The sequence below is a fragment of the Canis aureus genome, chromosome 20 (genome assembly GCF_053574225.1).
Source record: "Canis aureus isolate CA01 chromosome 20, VMU_Caureus_v.1.0, whole genome shotgun sequence".
Taxonomy (NCBI): domain Eukaryota; kingdom Metazoa; phylum Chordata; class Mammalia; order Carnivora; family Canidae; genus Canis; species Canis aureus.
This window is the reverse complement of record NC_135630.1, coordinates 29458585-29485652: the sequence shown is the minus strand read 5'-3', so window position 1 is coordinate 29485652 and position 27068 is coordinate 29458585. Positions and strand designations below refer to the sequence as shown.

At 37.1% G+C, this 27068-nt stretch overlaps 1 protein-coding gene across 7 annotated transcripts in view; it reads right to left on the bottom strand.

Moving 5' to 3' along the window:
• WDR33 (WD repeat domain 33) overlaps positions 1-27068 on the bottom strand; it is a 123800-nt gene that overhangs the window by 29968 nt on the left and 66764 nt on the right. For 4 of the 7 annotated variants that reach the window (XM_077861233.1, XM_077861236.1, XM_077861232.1 and 1 more), the window contains one exon: positions 780-848. The exons of 1 other annotated variant lie outside the window; for it this stretch is intronic. In XM_077861233.1, the coding sequence (XP_077717359.1) occupies positions 780-848 (69 nt within the window). 2 more of the 7 variants (XM_077861239.1, XM_077861238.1) reach the window with 2 other exon arrangements.

Sequence of the window (27068 nt, the reverse complement as noted above, 5' to 3'; positions counted from 1 at the left end):
CTGATTTTCCACTCTTCCTTTATAGGTTTCTGTGATATTGTATCTAAACTGTGTGTCTTTGTATATTTTTCAAGAACCTCATCTCTCCTCCACACCCTCACCACATCCTAAGGGACCTATTATCCCACACAGGTAAATTGTCCTGCCTTAACACAATGGATATGACCCCAAGGCTCGGTAAACAGTCTGAAAACCAATATAGTTTTATTTGAAGGTCAAAAATAGTGTTCATTTTCCCATTTTATTTTTCCTGGATCAGACCAGTATATAAACAAATCTTAAGAAAATTTCTTTTATACATAACTTACAAAAAGCACCAAGATTTTCTAATACAGGAAGGAAAAATCAAACAAAGAATTCAAGTACCATCTTGTACATTAACAGTTGAAGAACTGTTATTTAAGAAAATGCATCAAACATTAACAACAAACTCAGTCTACTTCCAGCCACAGAAACATAAAATGTAACAGATCAGTTTAAGGCAAAGGGTGTTTGTTGCCATGGTCTACAGCCAGACATTTCAGTATTCGATAGATTAGCGGACTCAAGAATTTTAAAAAGATGAAACAGCATTAAGTAACTTGTACGCTGGCCAATGAATATGCAATTTATTAACATTTTACCTCCCTTTTTTGCAAAATGATTTTAAATATTTTTGATCCAACAGTCAACATCAACTGAAAGTAATATTATTAATACTTCTGTTATCTAAATCTAGAAAGTGACATTAGTAAACATCTATAAAATTAAATGGAAAGTCAATCATGGAAACCATATACCTCTAAACAGTGTTTTCAAGAAGCATGTTCCAAGCCACAACAGAGCACAGAATCCTGGGTGGAGGAGTTCTGTGGTCAAAGAGAGGACAATGGTAAATTTTATAAATTAAATTATTTTTTTCCCATGTCTGAGAGCCTTCGGTGCTTTCAATATAGGTTATAAATCTGCAGGTGAGAATCTGAGCATGAGTCTTTTTACTTCAAAGCACTTCCAAGTCCCTCAGAAGATGAATCTGAGAAATTTTGAAATGCTAGATTATGTTGTTTGGCAATGATGAACCTAAATCAAAGAGAGTGGACACCTTCGGGGGAAAAAGAGAAAGTGTATTGAGAAGGGGGGCATGTAAAAGAGAAAGTGTATTGAGAAGGGGGGCATGTAAAAGGGGGGCACCATACTGTAATGTGTTCTTTTAAAAAATTCAGAAAAAAGCACAGCAAAATATAAGAATTTGACACAATTGAGTGGTAACACAAAAATGTTTATCAGGTTATAAAAAATTGTGACATGCATAGTGTCAGAAGAGTATCCAGTATGCAAACACAAAAACTCAAATGAAACAAGGAGATAGGGATGCCTAGGTGGCTCAGCAGTTGAGCATCTGCCTCAGGGTGTGATCCTGGGTCCAAGGATCGAGTCCCACATTGGGCTCCCCTGTGAGGAGCCTGCTTCTCTCTCTATGTCTCTGCCCCTCTCTGTGTCTCTCATGAATAAATAAATAAAATCTTTTAAAAAAAGTAAACAACAAAAAAAGTAGATATATAATAAATTTGCCAATCTCCTACCTAAATCACACATTTAATTTGTATATACAAGTAAAATGGTTTCTACTATCTGTACCATGTATTTATATAGAAGACTCACAAAGGCTGACCTAAAAGAAATTGTCAAGTAGATTAAAAACTGAAATTAAGGGGCACCTGGGTCGGTTAAGCGTCTGACTCTTAGTTTTAGTTCAGGTCCTGATCTCGGAGTCCTGGGATGGAGCCCCACATGGGTTTCTGCACCCAGTGTGAAGTCTGCTTGGGATTCTCTCTCCCTTCTCCCTCTGCCCCTGCCCTCCTCCACTCACACACTCACTCTCTCTCTCACCCTCTCACATGCACCATCTCTCTAAATAAATCTTATCTGAAAACTGAAATTAAGCATACATCTCATAAGACTAATGCCATGTAACTACTTCTGGCATCAAAGCAAAAAATTTTTATGAATATATGACATAACTTCTGAGTCCAATAAAAATATATACAAGTGTAAGTTTTGCTGAAACATGTATCAGACTATTAAACTTATACAATAATATGGAGGAAGGGTGTGATAGAGAAAAGTACAATTTCCATTTGAGTCAACTGTAAAGACTGTATTTAGAAAAATCCTGAGAACTATGAAAGGGAGAAAAACAATCAGATGTCTGATGCAACAGGAAAATCTATATTTGTTTCCCAAACCATTGCCTGAGAGTGTACAGAATGAGTGTTGATCCTTTATATTCTTCTGTTGTAATAAGCAGAAAGAAAGGAGCACCTGGGTGACTCAGTGGTTGAGCATCTGCCTTCGGCTCAGGTTGTGATCCCAAGGTCCTGAGATTGAGTTCCACATCAGGCGTCCCACATCAGGCTCCCTGCATGGAGCCTGCTTCTCCCTCTGCCTGTGTCTCTGCCTCTCTTTCTCTCTCTCTCATGAATAAATAAAATCTTTAATAAAAATTTAAAAAATTTTAAAAACAGGGATCCCTGGGTGGTGCAGCGGTTTAACGCCTGCCTTTGGCCCAGGGCGTGATCCTGGAGACCCGGGATCGAATCCCACGTCAGGCTCCCGGTGCATGGAGCCTGCTTCTCCCTCTGCCTGTGTCTCTGCCTCTCTTTCTCTCTCTGTGTCTCTGTGTGACTATCATAAATAAATAAAAATTAAAAAAAAATTTTTAAAACAAAAAACAGAAGATTTTCAGCATGTTTCCTGCCCAACAGCAAATTCCCCTTTGTTGGCTCTTTTTCTATTTTTTAATTTAAAGAATTTATAAAAAAAAAAAAAAAAGCTATTTTGTAGAATATTCATCAAAGCAGCTTAAAGGGAAGGAATGCAACAACTGAGTATTCTTTAAACCTCATTGCTATTTTATTGTTCCAAATATTAACAACCAGTATCACAAAGCCTATCAGCCATTCATTAGTCTGAGGTGGGAGATACCTGATGTCCCACACACAAGGCAGAAACCAGCTACAATGTCCTTTATGAAAAAGTGTGCACTGGTGTGTGTGTGTGTGTGTAATCAGTCAAGGTTCTCTAGCAAACATTTCTGCACATGTTCATAATTCAATAGTAATACACAGATGGTATAATAGTCTTTAAAAAAGTAGCATATAGTCATCACTTGAAAAACTATAAAGTTAAGTATAAAAACCAAAAAAACTTTAAAAGAATGATAGGAAGGTCTGGCAATAGCGAGACTATCAGAAAGAGCACAACCTATGTATGTATGCTACAATAATAACAGTAAAGTCACTAGTGCCAGCAGGTGGCCAAGAATGAAAAGAAGCCATGACTAAAAGCCCTAATGAAAAAAAAGCAGGATCAAACAGGAAAACAAGACAATGATACGTTAGGGCACTTCTAGGGAAAGCCATCCTTCTGAAAATCAGATGAAAACAGTAAAGTGGTTCATCACCCTTAGTTGGCCAGATTAAGGACACTGTGTCTTAAAGTTGGAGGTTTAGATAGATAAAAGTAACACAGAATCCTGGCCAAATGTGACATAATTAATTGCCCCCCATAGTAATCATAGCCATGTACAGCATCAACTGTCCTTTGAATCTCTGTGTTTTGCCAGTATCTACTTAGGTATATTCGCACATTTTTGGGAAATGTGGCTCCCTATAGAATTCTATTCATCTACTACTAAGGAAGGCAATAGTGGCAAAGTTAAAGAAATTTACCTGCATCAGAACAAGGTTACATGAACCCCTAAATAACTGCTAGCGGCAGGGTCTATTCACAGGATTCCCAGAAGACTGTAATTTCAAGCTATTACTGAGAACTTTTTCTATAAATAAGTAATCTAAGATGGCATCACACTCCAATTGGATCTTGACCATTATCTCTTTTTCTGTTTCAAAGCAGAAATAAGAAAACTGGGAGCTGGTTATATTACTTAGTTTCTCATAGTAAAAACAACCACATAAATACTCATTAGTCCACAGTGATATAAGTGAATAAAAATAAATAAGGGGGGGGGTGCGGAGGAATGCCTGGGTGGCTCAGCGGTTGAGCGTCTGCCTTCAGCTCGGGGCGTGATCCTGGAGTTCCAGGATCGAGTCCCACATGGGCTTCCTTCATAAAGTCTGCTTCTCCCTCTGCCTATGTCTCTGTCTCTCTATCTCTTGGTGTCTCTTGTGAATAAATAGGTAAAATCTTTTTAAAAATTAATAAATAAGGGGGCGGGGGGAGTCTCCTGTGCATGAAAATTCCAAATAACTTATGTATAATTCCCCAAACCTTTAGTGTGAGCTGTGCTTCATGACTTCTTTCAAAAAGTACAGTATGGAAAGGGGGTCAGGGCAGTAGCCCTACAATGGAGACTCCAACACTGCCTCAACCTGGTGATCAAGGTCAACATTAGACCATGTTGAGGTATAATCTTTGCTGTGATGTGATGAAAACGGCACATTACCTCTATGATCTTCTGCCTCAAATCCCATAAAACCAAAACTAATCATGAGAAATACATCAGATAATCCCAACTGGATGACATTCTACAAACTACCATAAAATTTCTCATTAAAGCGCTGGCTCCAGAAGACTGGAACAAGATTCTGACAGTGCTAAAGAGGGGGAAAACTGAATTTACAATTCACTACCCAACCAAATGAAAACATTTTTTTTTCTTTATTTTTCCTATAGATCTCAAAAAGGAAAAAAAACTCCTTACCATTCTAGAAATGTGGAAACCAAGTAACAAATAATAGGAAATGTGAAAATCCAAGCCACTTTAAGTTAAACTTGACATACTATAAACAATACCAGCATTTCCTTGTGGAAGTGATTAAAATCTGCCATATTCTTGTAGTCTACTAAATGCATAAATGAAGAAAAGCCAAGAGAGCAAAAAATACATCTATGCACATTGTATTAAAAACCAAAATTGTATTTTTAGGGGAAAGAGATCAATGTTTAATTCTGCTCTCCTCTCTGAGTAGCATCACAACTAAATCACAGAAATTCTCATTTCCACATATAATCTACCATGCTTCCCTCTCACAAGAAGAAAAACCCAAGAGATGAAATTAGCTTTGTCCAATAGGAGCACATGCAACGGGTAGTGTCGAAACAGTATTATTTGAAATCAAAGAAAAGATATGTTCAATATACTTTAATTCATATTGGCACATTGTTTAGTGCTCATACACTATACAGTAGTTGATAGTAAAAAAAAAATCTGGAGTAAAACTGATCTATTTAAATGTCAGATGTAATTTACCAGTTATGGCCTTACGTAATTTATTTAACACCTGCTAAGCCTTAATATTTTCAAGTGTAAACAAAGGTTACTCAATTATCAGATTGTTTCAGAAATTAAATAAGGTATAATAAATAATTCAGCACCATGCCTGGCACACATTTTGAACAGCCGATAATTAAAAGCTCTTATTTTGATCCAATCTGCCTTGAAAAATTTTGCATGGGGACAGATATTTCCATAGAGAGTTGGTTATCCAGCAAGAGCCGTTTCTACTATGAACAGAGGATAGGAAAGCAGAAAATGGCTCAATTTAAAAATACTCCCACTAAGTAAGACTTAAGACTTTTGCTAAATTTGTTTTCAAGCAACTGCTGAGAAAAGAATACTTTTTTAACCTAATTTTACCTAATTACCAACTCTAATTACCAACATCCAACCCAAGTATCTGAACTTGACCTAACACCATTTCTCACTCAGAACTAAAAAATCTAAAATGGGGGTCACCATTGTCTTTATTACTTTGTCTATGTTTTAAATAATTAAATCAAAATAAAAATAAATAAATAAATAGATAGATAGATAGATAGTTGATGGATTTAACTATTGATTCCACTAGACTAAAATGCAGTCTCCAACACCAGAGCCTTATATTTATGGAGTAAATGTTTCATGACTCTCGCTACATTTTCTCTATCTTTAAAGAATATCAACTTATTTCTAGGGAGAAAGAAACCTACAGGAAAAATACTAGGCTTATTAACTCAAGTGTCTTTCAGTGACTTTAATTAATCACTTACCTCTAAATCACCCATTGCCATGGAATATCTTAAGCTTCAAATACATGATTAAAAACTTAAATACATACTATTTCTTAAGAAATGGAAAAATCATGTAAGTAGAACACAAGGAGGGAAGTAACAGAAATTGTTTCTAGGTCACTAATGTAAAAAAGAAATTATATCTTGTGGCGCACTGGGGGTGGCTCAGTGCTTCTACCTTCTGCTCAGGTCATAATCCCAGGGTCCTGGGATCGAGCCCCACGTCAGGCTCCCTGCAGAGCCCTCTCCCTCTGCTCCCCTGATCCAGCTCTCTCTCCCTCTCACAGTATCTCAAATAAAATATTTTTTAAAATAAAATAAAATAAAATAGTATCTTGGAATAAATCATGATTTTAGTACTAAACGAAATGATGTCTGCAATCCCCTTCCTAGATTATTTTCAAAGGTTTAGAGTGGATACAGTTCATTTCCCAAGACTGATACTGACCATGAATTTTATTAAAATTTCAAAAACATTCAACCCAAATGTGAGCATTCTCCAAAAATAAATGGGCCAGAGCAGAAAAAATAAAACCCAAAACACACGGAAGGCTATTAGAGGCCTTAAAAAGATTCAGGAGCACCTGGCTGGCTCAGTCAGAAAAGCATGTGACTCTTGATCTTGTGGTCATGAGTTCAAACACCACGTTGGGATAAACGTAGGGGGGAAAAAAGGCTCTAAGCTCCATGACAGCTCAGTGATAAAGGCTGTGATGTTATAATGATGGTAATTACAGAACCCTTCATAAAGCAACTTGTCCAGGCCCCTGTTGACTTCTCACTTATACAGACCAGCTACCCTCAGCTAAGGCCAGACAACTGCTTTCTAAACAAAGCAAAAGTTCGTCTTAGAAGAAACCCAAGAACAGGATTTAAGACTGGAGAAGAATGCAGTACAAAGCTTGTGTGGCAATGCTACACTATGACCCTGAAGGAAAGACAGAAGGGAAGGAAGAAGAGAAGAGATAGGAGAGGGAAGGTGGATGAGGAAGGAAGAGAGAAAGAAAGGCATTCCATCTGAGAGTGAAGTAAACCAAGCATTCCACCTCACAATACAATCCACTGGTTTGTGGCAATTGCTGCTTACTCCAAGCCTGTCCTTCCCCGCCTAGTTCATTCACACACACACACACACACACACACACACACACACAGTCCACAGTGAGGGCTATCATCCAAGGGAGGAGCCTTTGGATAAGTGGACTTACTCAACTATGAAAGAAATGAAAGACAGCTACTTATGCTAACCAATACAAATCTTCATTCAAATTTAACCAATCAGGGGTTATTAGACATTTGAGAAAAGTTGACCAGGAAAAAGAAAGATTAAGGGAAAATAGGTATGAGATCAAACCAAACACACAAGTATTTCAATTACTATGCTAAAGTTTGAAGGGGTATATTCATTTAAAACAAGCAACAAAACAGGTCACTATGAAAAGTAAAAATACAAGAGAAGCACTAGGGGATTTTGGAAATTACACATACAATGGCTAAAATAAAAATTTGATCAGAAGGGCTAGATAACAAACTAGTCATGAACGAAGATAGTATTCTGGAAAACAGAAATCTTCCAAATCTTAAAAGTAAAGGAGAGAAACAGAAAATATGAAAGAAATGGTAATCAAGGCAGATAGCTCCAAGAAGACCAACATGAATATATTAAGAATTCCGTAAGACAAAGACAATACAAAATGATAAAGAAAAAAGAATCCTTTGAATGAAATAAAGATTTGGAATTGCAAATTAAAGCAAGACAAAAAAGATGGATGTTTAAAATATTTAAACACTGGTGTGGTAGTATAGTAAAAACAAGTTTGCTGAGAGAGATCATTTCAAAGACATTCAGAGAGGGAAACTAGATTATATACAAAATAATGAGAACCAGAATAGCATCTGATATTGATAAACAGGTAATGGAGGCCTTCACAATTCTAAGGTAAAAGGATTTAGAATCAGGAATTCACAACCCAGACAAACTAAGAGTCAAGTATGATAGCAAATTATAGACCTCTCCATACATAGGATTTTGAAATTTACCTCCAAACACTGTTTCTGAAAAAGAAATTTAACGTCCAGTATGACTGGCGTAAAAGATAGTTAAAAGCAGAGCAGGAAGTAAGAGAACTGACTAAGTCATGTCTTCAAAATTAAAACCAAAATCCATGTACTATAATTGCAAAATTAGTCTTTTAAAATGCTATGATAAAAGCTTTTAGCGATATTACAAAAAAAAATTAGAAATTGCAAGAAAAACTAAAGCAAAGTGGGAAAAAGTTTTTTTAAAGATTTTACTTGAGAGAAATAGATCATGAGGAGGGGGAAGGGGCAGAGGGAGAAGCAGATTCCCCACTGAGCAGGGAGCCCAATTCAGGGCTCGATCCAGGACCCTAATATCATGACCAAAGCCAAAGGCAGACGCTTAACCGACTGAGCCACCCAGGCATCCCGCAAACTAAAATTCTTGACGACATCTGAAAGTAAAGGGAAAGGAGAAAAAAACAGAAAGACGTTGAGGGTACAGACTTCGTTACCATAATGGTGAGTCAAGGGAGGTTGCTTCAAGCTGTTGGCCCAAAAAACTAACAAACTAAGAGCATTTAAAGCTATAGGAAATGATCAAAACAACCACAGTTCATAATAACAAAACCCAGAAGGCAGAAGGCACAGTGGCAGTATAGTAAACAAAACTCCTCGTCTTTCATGACAGGAAGTAAAGAGACACCACATCAGACAGATATACCAAGAAATATATTATTTTAAATTCTAATGGTAACCACAGGAATAAAAACAAATTAGTTTTAAAATTTTATATCTGGGGAGTGGCAAAGGATTGGCGTATTTTTATATTTCAAATTCCATCCTGCTATGATGTTGGAGAAAAGACTTTTCCATGTGAGATTATAATTTTTAAAAATAAAATCATATTCTTAAATGGTGGGAAAATTCTTTTATCTTTAGTTTTTGGCTAGACCACAACAACATCCTTAAGCTTTATCATTAATGACTCCAGGACTGTGAGGACAAAAAAAATCTCTCTCAAAAGCTTAAATGTTCATACGGTTTGATCCATTAAGTTCATAGCTGTCTATCCTAAAATTTACAAGATTGGCAGCAAATATAAAGATAGAGGAAGCTTAGTGTACAACTCTTAGTAAAAACCTTGTAAATCCTACACATCTGTCAATGAAAATGGTTAAGTAAGTTATGGTAGATACATGCTATGGAATGTTATAGCTACCAAATAAAAAGATTGGAGTAGTAAGGATACAGAAAGATGACCATGATATATCATATCACAAGAAAAGCAAACAACAAAAGAATAGATGTGGTATAATCCCATTTCATATAGTTGGTTTTTTTTTTTTAAGATCTTCTTGTATATGTGTAAGAATTGTGGAAACATACACACCAAAGTATTAACAACAGAATAGTGGTGAACTTTGGATAGAAGATTGAAAAAGGGGAGAGAGAAACTGACTTTTTACTTCTCTTTGTGTGAGCTTTTTATGAATATTTATTAATTACCTTTGTAAAAGCAGAAAATTCTCAAAAAGATAACTTCCACGTTAATCCCACCCAGTTCTTTCCTTACCTTTCCACCCCTCCGTTCCCCCAACACTGCTGCACCACAGATCTCAGCCTTCCATATGACACATGGTGGGAATGTGTGAATCCAGACCTTATAGTACTCTCCAAATCTTACTTTCATGTGATACACAGAATATACTTGTTGCCATGCATGACTAATGGAAAAAATGCATCTTAATTTTGCATTTAATCTTCAGCTTAGGTGGTTACACAATGGCATTGCTAATAAAGCCAAGATTTCAAGTGTTATCCCCACAGGTCAATTAACTGTTATGCAGTCAGTCTGCTTTTGTTTTCATCATCTGTCATCTTCCTGGGGACACGACAACAAGATGTAGAGAAAGCAAAGTAAATCCATTTTAACTAGTGGGAACACACTGATAGTGGGTTTCAGTCTCATGGTTGTATTCACACGTGCGCATATGTATGACCACAGTTTACACATTTCTTTGCTAGCCAACAACATATAGTCACTGAATTGTGTCATCAATGTTTCCCAAAGAGAGATTTGCTGGTTAGCCAAGTATCTGCAACAACAGAGCCTATCTATGCTCTGTGGGAGTAGTGTGATGTTGGGGTATGTGGGACCACGAAGTTCTCAGTTTCGATTCTATAATTCCCATCTTCAGTCATCACACTCAACAAAGAAAAATCAAAGCCATGTGGCAGAGTGAAGGTTTCAAAACCTTAACTGTGCTTGAAAAATGATCTTTCTTTCACTACCTCATTTGTAGAGAAGGCAAGAATAAAAGGAGAAAAATCAAAGACTAAAGGATAATAAAATAAATGAAGACTTACAATGTAACCATGGTGCTAGTTATATAAATATCTCTAACAAGAGAATATTGGATTCTGATCTAAACTTAAAACATCTATTAAAAATGCCCCAAAAAACAACTCACAACACAAAGATGTATCATTTTTTGGCCTTTATATCTTTTCAGGATACTGTAAACCTCATAAAAAGTAGCAATGAAAGGAATATTCTGCTATAGATCTATTGAACTCAGTATATTTTATGCTCAAGTATCAATTGACCTAACTAGAACTCAAAAAAACAAAACAAAACAAAACAGCTGATGGTTCTCAGGGAAGACTCAAATTGTTATCTATTAAAAAATCAAACAAGCAAGCAACCAAACAAAGGAAAAGAACTGAATTTCGGGTCCAGTGCAAGAGAAATGGTGGGAATGAAGTGTTGTCTTAAGAGAATACAGTGGTTCTGAGATGACAGTGGAAGTATAGTATGAGGACCTCTATAAATAAAGCTTTAAATAATAAGTCATAGTTCCATTTCAATGTTATTTATTTAGATGTGGCTTACAATACAATTAATTTTATCAGTGACACTTCTAAGAACCCTTACTGAAAATAGGATGATCGTGTATAATATCCCATCCCAACTCTTGATCTAGTCATCTCCTCTTCAACCCTTTATAATGCCTTTCCTAACCAGTTCCAAACTCCTCTTAAGTCAAATTCACTTCAATACGTCACTTTCTTTACCGCCAGCTTTCCTTATACATATGCAACACACATTTTCTTCATGCCTGCCACATGAGCAGAGGCGTGTTCTGTGAATTTCTAGGACCCTCACAACAACCCTGTGAGGTAGGTTTCATTAGCACCATTTGACAGAGTTAGAAACAAACTCAGACTGCTGACTTGCCCAGTGGCAGAGGTGGGACTCAAAGCCAGAATCACTTGCAGATATGAGTTATGACTGCCCCAAGTAAGACTGTACCTAGAATTTTCGAGGAGCTGGAGAAGAGGTTCAGTAACAGTTTCTTCTTCCTTGTCACTTACCAAGTAAACAGCAAATATACTATATTCTCCTATCATTAAATTTTAAAGGTAACAATATACAAAATCAAATTTACCCCTCCCATTTTATAGGGAAAAAATGACATACGCAAATAGACTCACAGACATCATTAATTATGAAAAGATATAGTAAACTGGTGCTATTCTACATCAATCCTTCTGGTAAATGGACACTTATAAAAGTGATATAATGCAAATCTACTCGTTATTATAAATAATAGGAAGAGTGAATTCTGTGGGGATCATGAAAGTGGGCTGCTGCCCAGATTTACTTTCAAAACACAAAACGTTATCCAGGAACTTTAACCCAGAGAACGTACCACAAACCTACATGCCTAAGTTATAGGAAGATGTCTCCTGGCATCTACATCTAACTTAGACACTGATAAAAAGGGTTATATAATAAGTTCCTTACTAATCCTGAAATCTGTGGTAACTCTGGAATCCTTCTTCCTATGCAAAAATATGTACTGCACTTGGTAAAGACCTACATTTGGTAAGACCTAAATGATAGTTCAGTATCATGTGTTTAAAACTTAAAATGTATACACTTTTCTGTGTAGAATGGTCTTTAGGAGAAAAACCTTATTTTGAAATGTTACCACTCTTAGTTATGTCCAAATCAACCATACTATAATGCTACTACTGTTCTACCAAAAGCACCGAGATGTAAAAACTTTTGCAATCTAAATCCTTTCTTAGGGGCCCCTGGGTGCTCAGTCATTAAGCATCTGCCTTTGGCTCAGGTCATGATCTCAGTGTCCTGGGATCAAGCCCCACGTCAGGCTCCTTGCTCTGTGGGGAGCCTGCTCCTCCTTCTCTCCATCTGCCTGCTACTGTCCCTGCTTCTGCGCCCTCCCAAATAAATAAAATCTTTTAAAAATAAATAAATCCTTTCTTAAAGGATTTCGAGGATCTTATAAACATTCAAAGCTATCACACAGCTATGAAGATTTCAATGACCAAATATGATTATGTTCTTTATTTCTATAGGAAAGTTCCACAGACCAATAGGTATATAGTATTATCATATGAAGAAGACTGGTTTGCCTATAATGTACCTTGTCTAACAGAACTATATATTTTTGTTCTCTCATCTGTGACACCACCAGTAAAAAGTGCTTAGAATTCTAATGGGTACTCATGGTTAAGTCTTAACTACAAATATAGCTTTTCTATCTCTAAAACTTACCCAGTTTTTACCAAATGATAAAAAGATTCATTACTAAGGAGAATACCTTCTATTACTCAAGAGGAAGATATAAAAGAAGCTTATCTTGTAGTTTACTAGAACACAAATTTTGTTCTGAAGACCTCCACATTTAGAGAGGTACCTCAGGACTTGTCGAGCAGATGCTCCATAAACAGTTACCACTTTTAAAGTTACAAAAACTATAAAACTACTTTATTAATCATAGGGATATTCTTCTGAGTACTCTAATATAGTAATGTAGTGCTTATTCAAGAATACATATGAAATGAAGAGACCATTAAGAAATGCTTTTAAAACAAAAATCAGCAATCAGTAGTACTGCTCAAGAAGACAGGAATGGCTATTTGACCCATCCATCATACCCAGGGCCTGGCACTTAGTTAATAGCAATTGTTTGAGTAAATGAACCAATATAAATTTGCCCTTAGTGGTCTTTAAGATAGACAGCTGGAGCTGTGAAAAAATAGTCCATTTCCTGCTTTAAGTCAATCTGAGAGTTCATAAGGAATTTTTAAAATTATTGTAATTTTTAATTGTAAAGTATTTGACAGAGTTCTTAAGTCTTAAAACCTTTAAAATTGCTTTGGTATTTGCTGTTTTGTATGAACACAGACAATCTAGAAAGTGAATAGTTGACTTGTCCCAGATAGAAACAACTCCTGAAGCACTACAAACCAATCCCTGGACACTAAGTTTAATGAGATAAACCTTAGGATCCCGCAGAGATTAATGCAAATGCACACATTTTATTTTTATTAAAAAGAACATGTTCGGGAATCCCTGGGTGTCTTAGCGGTTTAGTGCCCGCCTTCAGCCCAGGGCATGATCCTGGAGACCCTGGGATCCAGTCCCGCATCGGGCTCCCTGCATGGAGCCTGCTTCTTCCTCTGCCTGTGTCTCTGCCTCTCTCTCTCTCTCTATCTGTGTCTCTCATGAATAAATAAATAAAATCATTTTTAAATTAATTAATTAATTAATTAATTTAAAAAAAGAGCACGTTCATATTTTACCCACTACTTCTAGCCAGCTGAAAACTGGTATGCATGATAAGCTCAATTGCTCTGCTTTGTAAAAACATAACTATTGGTATCACTGAAGCTTATTCCAGTGACAGGCCCAATGTCACTGCTATTGAAGCATGGTCTCCCTCACCCCACTCCCAGCTAGTTCCTATATAGTGAGAAGTCAGTTTGGATTTAAATGCTTTTCAAGAAAGTTCAAAAAGAAAAAAAAAAAAAAAAAAAAAAAAAAGGGCAGTCCCTGACCACTGAGAACTAAACTGATACAGTTAAGCCTCAATGTTATTACAGACTGATCTGACATTAACAGCAAAATCATTTTGCTCTCCTGATCCCACTAAATAACTGTCTAGACCAGGATGAAGTCAAACAAAAACAAGATATACAACCCACAAAATACTAAGTATCTCTCTTATGCTAAATGAGTGACAACCGTCAATCCTTGAACCCTCCCCCAAATTACCCAACGCCCAAATCCTATACTATAATCTTTGTAACACCATCTTATTGAGACACCCCACAGTTCTCCATGGTCTGTATTCTTTGCTGCAGAGAGTAATAAATCCAACGTATTCAGTAACAAGTGTGTTCCTGGTGGCCTCTGAATGAAGGGTAAATACTAATGGTAGAATGAAAATAGACTACATGCTCTAGGGTTACAAAAGGACTCTAAAATATGGCTTACTAATACACATCTCCTAATTCACAATGAGGGCAGCTTTGGCTAATTTTGGTACAAGATTTCTTCCATTTTGCTTTTAATGTCAAGACCATGCTAAAATGTGTTGAAAAGTTCAGAAAAAATAAAAAACATTAATGACAATCACAGTGAAAACTGTTAAGGCATAATAGGAAAAGCCCATCTAGCAACGTTAATTAGGAGAACGAGCAGGAGGAGTCACCAAAAGTCCTTTCAATCAGAGCCATGCTCAAGTATATGGGCTATACCCACATGCCTAACTAAGTATTTTAAAACAAGGACTTTAAGAAAATACCTAAAAATAATAAAGTTGAAGGTATAAGGAAAAGGTAGAAGAGGGGTAACTTTTTCTTTAAATAGTGTTCACCATAACCACTGGAAAACCTGGATAACAGACTAGCTGTGAGAGGAAAGCAAGATTTTAGTATATATTCTTTTACTAAAAGCCTTTTTTAATGTGCAAAATCTCCCACTTTGCAGCTGAATGTTATTTTTTAAGTATGAATCACACTAGACAGAGGTATAAAAACCAAGAATGCCAACTTAGAACAAAGTTTTTATAACACAAACAAATCTACTATAGACACTAGTATGAGCATTTTGACAAAAAAAAAAAAAAATTCCAGTATTTTAAAGCTAAGCTATTCCTAACTATATGTTTAACACAGGAGCTAAAAATTCAAGTCTTGAAGAACTTGAGGGGAATAATAATTTATTAAAAGCCCTTCCCTACCCCAAAGATAAGGCAGAAAACACCTTTTTAACTGTTAACCATATAATCAGTTTTTTAAAACCCTATGAAGATAAAGCACTCATTAACTACCTTTCAGATAAAACTAAAATATTTTCATGTCTAGGAGATGGGGACATGGGGTATATATGCCACTTTCCCAAGTGCCTATTACGTCTTTCCTGAATCTGGAACATGTAAGTTTGGAGCATCACATTAAAGTCATTGTCTTCAAAGAAACCTAATTTCTTAGAACCTGCAGTGTGTGGGAGTTCTGGTTGAGAGAGAAAATTTTTTCAACACTGCCCTCTATCTGTTAGCACATAAAAGTGTTGTATATATTACAATCTGGTCTTGTAGGATGTGCATTACCACTTACTTTTAATGGATCATAAAAGCCTTATTATTCAATAAGTAGGAGCGATGATTTAAACTCATCTTGGGATGCCTTTATGCAGTTCAAAACTATGACTTCAATGGAACAATGAAAACTAGTTTTTTAAAAAAATATGTCAAAGCTTGTTCAAAGAGAGTACCTACTATACCAAGTAATGCCTATGTAACTTACAATAGGAAAAGGAAGTTTGTGGTCTCCCTGAGCCCATGTAGTGAAGGAAGTATTAGATCTTTTAGAGTACAATGGAGTAAATATTCTAAGTTACATTTTATTGTAGGTATATAACCTTTCACCTGTATTTGTATTAGGGTATTAGAAATAATCCAATGAAGAAGGTTGACCTTAAAAAAAAAAAAAAAAAAAGGTTGACCTTTCCACTAACTCCAATCTCCTCTGTAAATCTCTTTTACAATTTTTAAGAACAGGTACTTTATGGCCCAGCGAATTTTAGCACATTTAATTCAAATGTAATTCTACAATAATAGTAATAAACACCAAGATGTTGACTATTCTCTCTTTACAGTGTAAACCTGAAGCCATGTCAAGTTTTATACTTTATGACTATCACAACCCTTGGCATACCTGTTCCAGGACTGAAACTTTCCTCTTTCAAATACCTTTCATCTCATGAGCATTAATATCTAATATCCAGTTTCTAAATCAAAACTGTGTCATCATCTTACTTCTTCACTGTGCGAGGAGACTTGTTTTTCTTTTTTCCCTTAAGTAAAGGTCCAGGGGCAGGGCACCTGGGTGACTCAGTCAGTTGAACATCTGCCTTCAGCTGAGGCCATGATCCCAGAGTCCTGAGATTGAGCCCCCAGCTGGGCTCCCTGCTCAGCAGGGAATCTGTGCTTCTCCCTTTCCCCATACCCCTCCTCCCCACTCATGTTCTCTCTCCAATAAATAAATAAAATCTTTTTAAAAAGGGGGTGGTGGTGTCCAGGGACACCTGAGGACTCAGTTGGTTAAGTGTCTGACTCTTGATTTTGGCTTCGGCTCATGATGTCAGGGTCGTGAGATGGAGGGGCTCTGTGCTAGGTATGAAGCCTGCTTAAGACTCTCTCCTGGGGATCCCTGGGTGGCTCAGCAGTTTAGCGCCTGCCTTCAGCCCAGGGCATGATCTTGGAGTCCCAGGATCGAGTCCCACATCAGGCTCCCTGCATGGAGCCTGCTGCTCCTTCTGCCTGTGTCTGCCTCTCTCTCTCTCTCTCTCTCATAAATAAAATCTTAAAAAAAAAAAAAAGACCTCCTTCTGCCTCTTCCTTACCCCACCCATTTTCTTTAAAAAAAAATAAAAGGAAAAAAAAATAAAAATAAAATAAAAATAAAAATAAAAGGGTCTAAGGAGTGCCTGGGTAGCTCAGTTGGTTAAGCAACGGACCACCCTTGGTTTTGACTCAGATCAGGATCTCTAGGTCCTGGGATTGAGCCCCGCGTTGGGCTCCATGTTCAGTGCAGTCTGCTGGTCCCTCCTCTACCTCCCTCTCTCACATGCTCTTTCTCAAATAAATAAAATCTTTTAAAAAAAAATCCAAAATATTTTTAAAAACCTAAATTTAAAACAGTTCAAAGAGCTAAAATACTCTATAGTAACGGATTTATTAAACTCTAGCAGAGAAATTATTAAATCAAATAAAAAATGCCCAGCAAATTCTCTTAATTTTTGTTTTAATAAACATTTCATTTTTACCCCAAAGACCCTTAGTCATTTACATTTGTATGATAAATTGTTATATCTGTAAAAGTAAAAATGTTCTCGAAAACCAGATTAATATACCTTTAAAAATATAAATGGGGGACACCTGGGTGGCTCAGTGGTTGAGCATCTGGCTTTGGTCAAGGCATGATCCCGGCATCTGGGATTGAGTCCCATATCAGGCTCCCTGCATGGGGCCTGCTTCTCTCTCTGTGTGTCTCTCATGAATAAATAAATAAAACTTTTAAAGAAATAAAAATATAAATGTAATAGTTTTTCCATCAATTTCTAGAAAATGACTTCACCATTCCAAAAACATGTAAAATATTATTTTTTTTTAACATGTAAAATATTATTAACACTAACTTCTACTTACTTAACATTCAGGGCCTACACACAGAACATTAAAACTGGACACTATGCTATATGATCTCAAAAACACAGAATTTAAGTTCAGAACTAACTAAACTTACGGTGCTCCTTAATTCCTAATGTGTCTCCTTTAATATCATCCTATTTACTCTTAGAATCGCTTTTTCAGTTGGGCCAGTATCTGCTACACCCTACGTAAGGATTTAGCTTCCACCCTCCAACAAACCCCATCCACTGGGACAGAAAATATATAGAATTACAGTTTCCCCAAGACTCCTAACTTACCAGTGATCACCTTACTCATTGAAGAAGACAAACAGAAATGACATTCTACCAGAGTTATCACTAGCGCATCCAACTTTATTACTAAATGGGTTTAGAAATTACTGTGATTAAAATAAATAAAAATTTTTTAAAAAGAAATTGCTGTGATTAAATTTGGTCAATAGGAAAAAACTTGTTCTTCCCCCCAGAGAAAAAGAAATGTTGTCTCAATGAAACAGTCTAGACACCAAAGACCACAGTCTGCGGCAGTATGATGCTGTGAAGACTTGATTTTCACTGTATCCTGCATTCCCATTCACCATGGTGCTTGCCCAATTGACAAAATACATTTGAGGCGATGAAAGAAAAGGCCTAGGAAAATGCTGGAAATGCTGCTTAAGGGACGAAGCCATGTTTTGAGAATTTTTATTGACCACAGCTGGTAATCATTTAATATTTGATTCATCTAACAATTAAAATAGAAACTTTAAATGCTTCCATATCAGATCTTTTTTTTAAAAAGCCAATTCTAGCGATGACTGGGTGGCTCAGCAGTTGAGCATCTGCCTTTGGCTCAAGGCGTGATCCCGCGGTACTGGGATCAAGTCCCCACATCGGGCTCCCTGCATGGAGCCTGCTTCTCCCATTACCTGTCTCTGCCTCTCTCACTCATTAATAAATACATAAAATCTTTTTAAAATAATTATTAACAATAATAAAAAGCTAATTCTAAGTGTTGAATTTTTTTACACCTGAAGATATTAGAAAATCACTTGTTTAAGCAAGTGGTCATATTTATGGACTAGCTATAAGTTGAAACCGGTACAATTGTGATAACTGATAATGGCTAAAAATATTTAGATGAGTTAAAATACATTTCAGAAGTAACCACTTTTATCCTTAAATGGGCAGAAAGGTGAAAGTAGGCTCTAAAATTAGCTTTGGAAATGAGATAATAGCTGACACCAATTAAACATTCTTTACGGCAGTAATGTTTCTCATGAATTAACCAATTTAATTCTCACAACTACTCAGGAAGGTCAGTATTATTACCAATCCCCATTATACAAATGAAAACCAATAGACACAGGGACATCTGGGTGGCTCAGCAGTTGAGCATCTGCCTTTGGCTCAGGGCATGGTCCAGGGGCCCAGAACTGAGTCCCGTATCGGGCTTCCTGCATAGAGCCTGCTTCTCCCTCTGCCTAGGTCTCTGCCTCTCTCTGTGTCTCTCATGAATAAGTAAAATCTTAAAAAATAAAAAAATAAAAAAAGAGAAGGAAAGAAAGGAAAGAAAGGAAAGAAAGGAAAGAAAGGAAAGAAAGGAAGGAAGGAAGGAAGGAAGGAAGGAAGGAAGGAAGGAAGGAAGGAAGGAAGGAAGAAAGAAAGAAAGAAAGAAAGAAAGAAAGAAAGAAAGAAAGAAAGAAAGAAAGAAAGAAAGAAAAAAGAACAGACACAGTAATGTGACTTGTCCCAGTGTCCCATATCTAATAAGGGCTAAACTGTGACTTAACATCCAGGTCCCAGAGCCTATGATTGTGGTAATATACAGTACTGTCTCTTTATATACTAACTTTTGTTGTGTAGCTTTTATTAACAGGAAACTAGTAAAAGAAGTTAATCAGAAAAAAATAAATAATGTTTTCAAAAGAACACTGAGAAGAGCACCTGGCCAACCCAGTTTGATAGAGCACGTGACTCCTGATCTTGGGGTCATGAGGTAGAGCCCTACATTGGGAGGAGAGTTCACTTTAAAAATAAATTAAATAACAATGTTTAATTTTTTAAAAAATGTTTAATTGAAAAAAGGGATCCCTGGGTGGCGCAGCGGTTTGGCGCCTGCCTTTGGCCCGGGGCGCGATCCTGGAGACCTGGGATCGAATCCCACGTGGGGCTCCCGGTGCATGGAGCCTGCTTCTCCCTCTGCCTGTGTCTCTGCCTCTCTCTCTCTCTCTCTCTCTCTGTGACTATCATAAATAAATAAAGAAAAAAATATTAAAAAAAAAAAACACAGACAAGTCAAGGAAACTACATAAGGGAAAGGGAGATGAAAAAAAATCACAAATGAACAACAACAAAAGCCTTGAAAAACAGTAGAGAGAAGGGAAAATTAATTTAATGAAAATAGCTTTGAAGATCTAAACTATCAAATAAAAGACCTGGGTTGGGAAAAGGTATGAAGGAATCTTTAGAGTGCTGAAAGCATTCTGTATCTTCACTGACAATGACTACTACGCATAAAACTTTTTCAAAGAAAAGTGAGACAGGGCAGCCCTGGTGGCGCAGCGGTTTAGCGCCGCCTGCAGCCCAGGGTGTGATCCTGGGGACCCGGGATCAAGTCCCGCGGCAGGCTTCCGGCATGGAGCCTGCTTCTCCCCCTCTGCCTGTGTCTCTGCCTCTATCTCTCTCTGAATAAATAAATTAATTAATTTAAAAAAAAAAAAAAAAAAGAAAGAAAAGTGAGACAGAAAAATCTTTACAAAATGCTCATTATAAGGTATTACTGCCTCCACTGAAAACCAGAGGTTTGAGGTAAGTCATAACTAAAACAATCTTTTTTTTTTTTTTTTAAGAATTACTGATCAAGGAAATTATAGCCAAACCACAGGCAATCCTCTGAACTAAAGATCAAAACAGAGGATCATGGCTTTGTAACTGCCTAACTGAAAGACCATTTCCCACCTAAGTTTCCATTGGATGTTTGTTACCAGCAAGGCAAGTCTGCAGAAAGGGCTACAAGACCAACTGTCCTGTGCATTTTTTTAATTAATCTAGATGGCCTGCTTTGCAAATTTAGAGGTGATCCAAAACTAGTTCTCTAGATAATAGGATTCAAGGAGATATTGTAATGTTAAATTTAATTAACAGAAACTTAATATGTAAAATTATAAATAGAGATAAACGTAAAGTCCAGTAATTAAGTTTTCAACAATTCTATAGTTTACTAGAATGGTTTTATGGGTTTATGTAAAAACAAATGTAGGTTTTAGAGTAAATTCATGTGGTGTTGTGCCCTCTGCAATTCAGTAAGAACAGACGTGCAGAATGGTGAACCTTAATTCCTGATGTGAGATAATGTGGTAGAGTCCAGAAATCACAAGAAAGAGTAAAGGGAAATTTAGTGTTCAACTTGGATAAGAAACTTAAGAGAAATTTTGGCATTTTTAAATATTTAAAGGATTATGTATGAAAGTAGAGTTCAATTTATTATATACAGGTCTAGAATATAGGGATAGAAGACATATTTGAATTACAGAAATTTTTTCCTATAGAAAGGTATAAAAAAAGCTGTTGTAAGAGCTCTTAAGCTGTCCTACACTCAAATGGGAGGCTTAGCTTGCCAGCTGTCAGGAAAATTACAGAAGGCATTCCCTCCCTTTCCAGATGGACGATTCTGAGCAGGAGAAATTCTACCTAGCCCTACTCAAAGGCACCACAGGCCCCCTGTGGTGGCTGTGCCTTCCTGGTGTTCCCTAGGGACCAACACAGTATTTAAAACTATCAGCAAGTTAAAGCAGATACAATTCACTGGGCTCATAATCCAAGTAACATGTTATTCTAAAGCCATGCTACTAAGGGTAAAGTTGTCTCAAAGAGAATTGTATCAAAATACCTTCAGAGGGAAAACAGAAAGAGGCATCAGCAGATTAGCTTTTAGAAACTTATTAGTGTATTTTGGAGAAATTAAGACTAGTTTATGAACTAATCCATAAAAAATTATAAATGAAAATGGGGAAATAACCTAAAAACTACTATTTTTTTCTTTAAATAGAAATTTTTATTCTGTAACTAAAGATATCACAGCACAATAGGTGCTTCTTACAGATTCCTGAGATAGGCCTTAAATCAAACTTTAAAATGGTTTTCTAGGGATCCCTGGGTGGCGCAGCGGTTTAGCGCCTGCCTTTGGCCCAGGGCGCGATCCTGGAGACCCGGGATCGAATCCCACGTCGGGCTCCCGGTGCATGGAGCCTGCTTCTCCCTCTGCCTGTGTCTCTGCCTCTCTCTCTCTCTCTATCATAAATAAATAAAATTTTTAAAATAAAATAAAAAAATAAAATAAAATGGTTTTCTAGTTTATCATTAAAAAGTAAAGGGGAAAACTATTTTTTTTTTAAAGTATTTGTTTTGGTACTTAACTGCCCTCATTGACAAGAAACTACTTTTGATACCATACTTCAATCTAAGGATCTACCTACTAAACATAAAAAAGCCAAAAACATTACATATTTACCTTATTTTATCACTCCTTCCAAAGCTCTGAATTTTAACTTTAAAAACTACCTAAGACCATGGGATCCCTGGGTGGCGCAGCGGTGTGGCACCTGCCTTTGGCCCAGGGCGCGATCCTGGAGACCCGGGATCGAATCCCACGTCGGGCTCCCGGTGCATGGAGCCTGCTTCTCCCTCTGCCTGTGTCTCTGCCTCTCTCTCTCTCTATCATGAATAAATAAATAAAATCTTAAAAAAAAAAAACAAAAACTACCTAAGACCCAATTAGCTGCGAAGCTCTATGATATAACCAGGTAACTAATTCATCAGCAAATGGATTCACTCATAATAAACTGAAGTAGACAATTATAGAATAATTAATGCAAAGATGCAGACTCTTTCTGAAAATTAACAGCCTAAATTATTTATCATAGTGATTTATCACGGTCAAAAAACTTTATATACAAAAATCTTCATATATAAGAACGTCTGGGAATTGTTTGACTCTTAATTAAAGCACTATGATAGCAGCAGCGTGCAGAGCTGACATCCCAAGAAAGCCAAAAATCTATTTTCAACAAGTTTTTGCCACATTATGTAAACACTTAAAATAAGTACAGAGATAGAAAGAACAAAGCCCAATATAAAAATCGAAAACGGGCAGCCCCGGTGGCCCAGCGGTTTGGCGCCACCTTCAGCCCGGGGCGTGATCCTAGATACTCGGGATCAAGTCCCACGTTGGGCTCCCTACATGGAGCCTGCTTCTCCCTCTGCCTGTCTCTGCCTCTCTCTCTCTCTCTCTGTGCTTCTCATTAATAAATAAAATCTTAAAAAAAATAAAATATAAATTGAAAACAGGACGCCTGGGTGGCTCAGTAGCTGACCATCTGCCTTCGTTCGGCACAGGATGTGATCCCAGGGTCCTGGGGATCCAGTCCTGCATCAGGCTTCCTGCAGGGAGCCTGCCTCTCTGTGTATCGCTTGAATAAATAAATAAAATCTTTTACAAAAATAAAAACAAAAACAAAAAATAAAAATCTAAAACAATTCCTGCAAAAATGTGAATGTACCATGTAAAATAAATATTTCAGAACCCTACTAATTTCTTCAAATAATGTGCTTCAGAAGTCTTATTTAGACTGAAGTCTCTTTTCTTCTCATTATATACTCAGATGATTCTTTACATAGGAGAACCTACCATACATAATCCAGTCTTTTCAGGAGAGCAGAGGGAAGAGCCTTAAACTCTTCCTTCCAAAATAAGGGTTAGTAACACAGATAGAGAAAACCAGTGTCCATATGTAAAATGAGTTTACATGGTTGTCTGATTAAGATGTGCTTGAAGACCTTTTAATATTAATATATGTATGCCATGTTAGTGGAAGGAGTTATTCTGACACAGGCTATTTTAAAGGAAGCTGGGTGTTTCTGTTTTCTGTATCTGTTCTCTGGGGAGAACAGATAGAATCTTGTGGAATGTTTTGTGAAGTATTGTACAAGCAGGCCTATTAATCATAAACTACATGGTTTGTCAATTCTACTTTGTTAAGTAAAATTATCTCCAGTAAATAGCATCAAAGGTTTTTGGAACACTCAGACTTCATAAACATGTCTTCACACAATTCAAAACACACTGCTGAACCAAAGATCTCTGCAGAGGCGTCGATCTCATTTATTAAAGACCACAGTAAACGTAACAAGGAAGGGATACATAGGGACTTACCAAAAGTACTAATAATATTCTTTTTCTTAAATTGTGTGTACTCAGGGGTTCATTTCCACTCCATGAGTGCTACATCTGAAAACTGAAGAGAACTTACCTCCTGAATAAGTCTCAGTATAACTCCTTATTATGTCTATATTCTATTTATAAAAACTAGCATATATCTTATAACCCATTTAGTTTAGTGTAGTTTAATTTTTGTTATTAAATATATCCTACATTGAAAACCTATAATCTACAGGGACAATTTTAAAGAACGGTAAAATGAACCTGAGTATCTAAATTAGCTCCCTCTACCTATACGCCACTCTTCTCCCCAAACATATATTGTCATCACAGCTCAGGAAGACATCACTACATCCATGTTGGTGGTAAACAGAAAAGAGGCAATTTAACATAGTGGTGGAGTATGAGCTCTGGACCTCAAAAATCTGGGTTCAAATCCTAGCCCCCTCTTACAAGCTATCTAACCTTAAGACAGGTTTATTTAATTTTTTTGTACCTTGGTTACCCATTTGTGAAATGTGGACCACACAGCATTTAGCTCATAGGGTTACCAGGAAAATTAAATGAAGTTCTCAGAACACAGGTGCCTGGGTGGCTCAGTCAATCATCCAACTCTTGATTTCGACTCAGGTCATGATTTCAGGGTTGTGAGATCGGGCCTCCCGTCGGGCTCCACGCTGGGCATGAAGCCTGCTTAAGATTCTCTCCCTCTCCCTCTGCCCCTCCCCCCACCGTCCCACCCCAGCTCACTCTCTTAAAAAAAAAAAGAAAAGTTCTTGGAACATGCCCAATACATTGTAAATGTAATGTGTCAGCTATTATTAAAACCAAGAAGGTAAAACAAAAGTAAAGCATGCTGAAACTTTGTAAACTGGGTTCTTCTGAGTATTATGCTTCTCACTAAAATTTACTTCAGTGTTCTTATTGATTCCATGTTTTCAACCTTTCTCAAAAAAAAAAAAAAAAACCTTTCTCATGTACATTTTAGCTAGTCTTAAATGATCTACTAACTCAATGCAGATAAAACTACCTTTCTAACACTATCAAGACTCTTCTCCCATATTCTCCACATTTTAAGTATGTGACATTATCTTCCCTACTAAATTTTTTTTTTAATTTTTTTATTTATTTATGATAGTCACAGAGAGAGAGAGAGAGAGAGAGAGGCAGAGACACAGGCAGAGGGAGAAGCAGGCTCCATGCACTGGGAGCCTGATGTGGGATTCGATCCCAGGTCTCCAGGATCATGCCCTGGGCCAAAGGCAGGCGCCAAACCCCTGCGCCACCCAGGGATCCCCTTCCCTACTAAATTTTAAGAAGCATGAGGGGAGAGGACACCTGGGTAGCTCACTGATAAGTGTCTGCCTTCAAGGTCATGATCTCCAGGTCCTGGCATCCAGCCCCACAACAGGCTCCCAACTCAGTGGGGAGTCTGCTTCTTGCTCTCCCTCTCTCCTCATGTGCTCTCTCAAATGAATAAATAAAAACATCTTAAAAGGGGGGGAGGAGCAGCCCAGGCGGTTTAGCACCGCCTTCAGACCAGGGCCTGATCCTGGAGACCCAGGATCAAGTTCCACTTCAGGCTCCCTGCATGGAGCCTGCTTCTTCCTCTGCCTCTCTCTGTGTATGTATCTCATGAATAAATAAATGAAATCTTAAAAAAAAAAAAAAAGGAGAGGAGGTGTCATACTTCGTAAAATGATTCTTCTACCAAAGGTAGTATACATTTAGCATCTGCTCATTATTTAAATAAATGGATTTTAATGGCTCTATTTCACTGGGAGTCAAGTGCATAAATATCAATAAACTAGAGGCTCATTTAGATTCACGTACTTCTGGTGCTTAAATGTTCTTTTAATCCTAGCCCATAAATTAAGTGCTCTAAGTAATAGTAGAAAAGAAGGATAATTGTGTATGAATTATGCTGACTTGGATATGTTTTAGTAATGAGTGGTACATGATACTTCTCAATTTTGTAACATAATCAAATTTCCTACCTATGAACCAATCATCATGATCTTTTGAGTAGCAAATCTCCAATAGATTCGTGCTCACTTGAACCTTAAAAAAATACTGATTACTTCCTATTATGGAACTTCTTTTTCTTAAGAAAGCATGAGAACCACCTCAGAAAGGACACTAAAAAGCAACTATAAATTCTGCAGTCAACAGAATGGAATCATGGCTTCTACCATGCACAGGGATCCTGTATGCTTACAATTGATGATCTACATTAAGACATAACAGAGGGACACCTGGGTGGCTCAGTGATTTACTGTCTGCCTTTGGCTCAGAGCATGATCCTGGAGTTCCAGGATCAAGTCCCAGATTGGGCTCCCTGTATGGAGCCTGCTTCTCCCTCTGCCTATGTTTCTGCCTCCTCTTTCTGTCTCTCTCATGAATAAATAAATAAAATCTTTAAATTAAAAAAAAAAAGACATGATAGAATGCTCATGTTAGCAGCACATACACTAAAAAAAAGAAGACATGATAGCTATATTCAGATACTTAAAGGGCTGCCATGAAGAAAGTATAAACTTAATTTTTTGTGTTCCTGAGGCAGGACAAGTCATACAGAAGCAGATTTCTGATATAATCAAAGAACTTTCTGAAAATTAGAGCTATATAAAATTAGAAAAAAAAAGAATTATTTGAGGTAGTGAATATTATTAACACTAAAAATGTTTATGAGTAGGGGCGTCTGGGTGGCTCAGTTAGTTAAGTGTCTGCCTTTGGCTCAGGTCATAATCCCAGAATCCTTGGATCAAGCCCCACATCAGGCTCCCTGCTCAGCAGGGAGTCTGCTACTCCCTTTCCCTCTGCCCCTCCCCCCTACTTGTGCACACGATTGTGCTCGCATGCACGTGCTCTCTCTCTCTCCCTCTCTCCCTTTCTCAAATTAATAAATAAAATCTCTTTTTAAAAATGTTGATGAGTAGGCGCAGCGGTTTGGCGCCTGCCTTTGGCCCAGGGCATGATCCTGGAGACCCGAGATCGAATCCCACATCGGGCTCCCGGTGCATGGAGCCTGCTTCTCCCTCTGCCTATGTCTCTGCCTCTCTCTCTCTCTGTGTGACTATCATAAAAAAAAAAAAAAAAAAAAAAAAATGTTGATGAGTAGAAGACTGGGTTTCAGGAATGATGTAGAAAAGATAAATATTTGATAAAGAGTTGAACTACATGGTTGTAAACATTTCCTTCAATAAAATGTTCCTAGATTTTCTTAATACTTAAAGTCAAGTTTTGGTCTGAGGTACACCACTAATC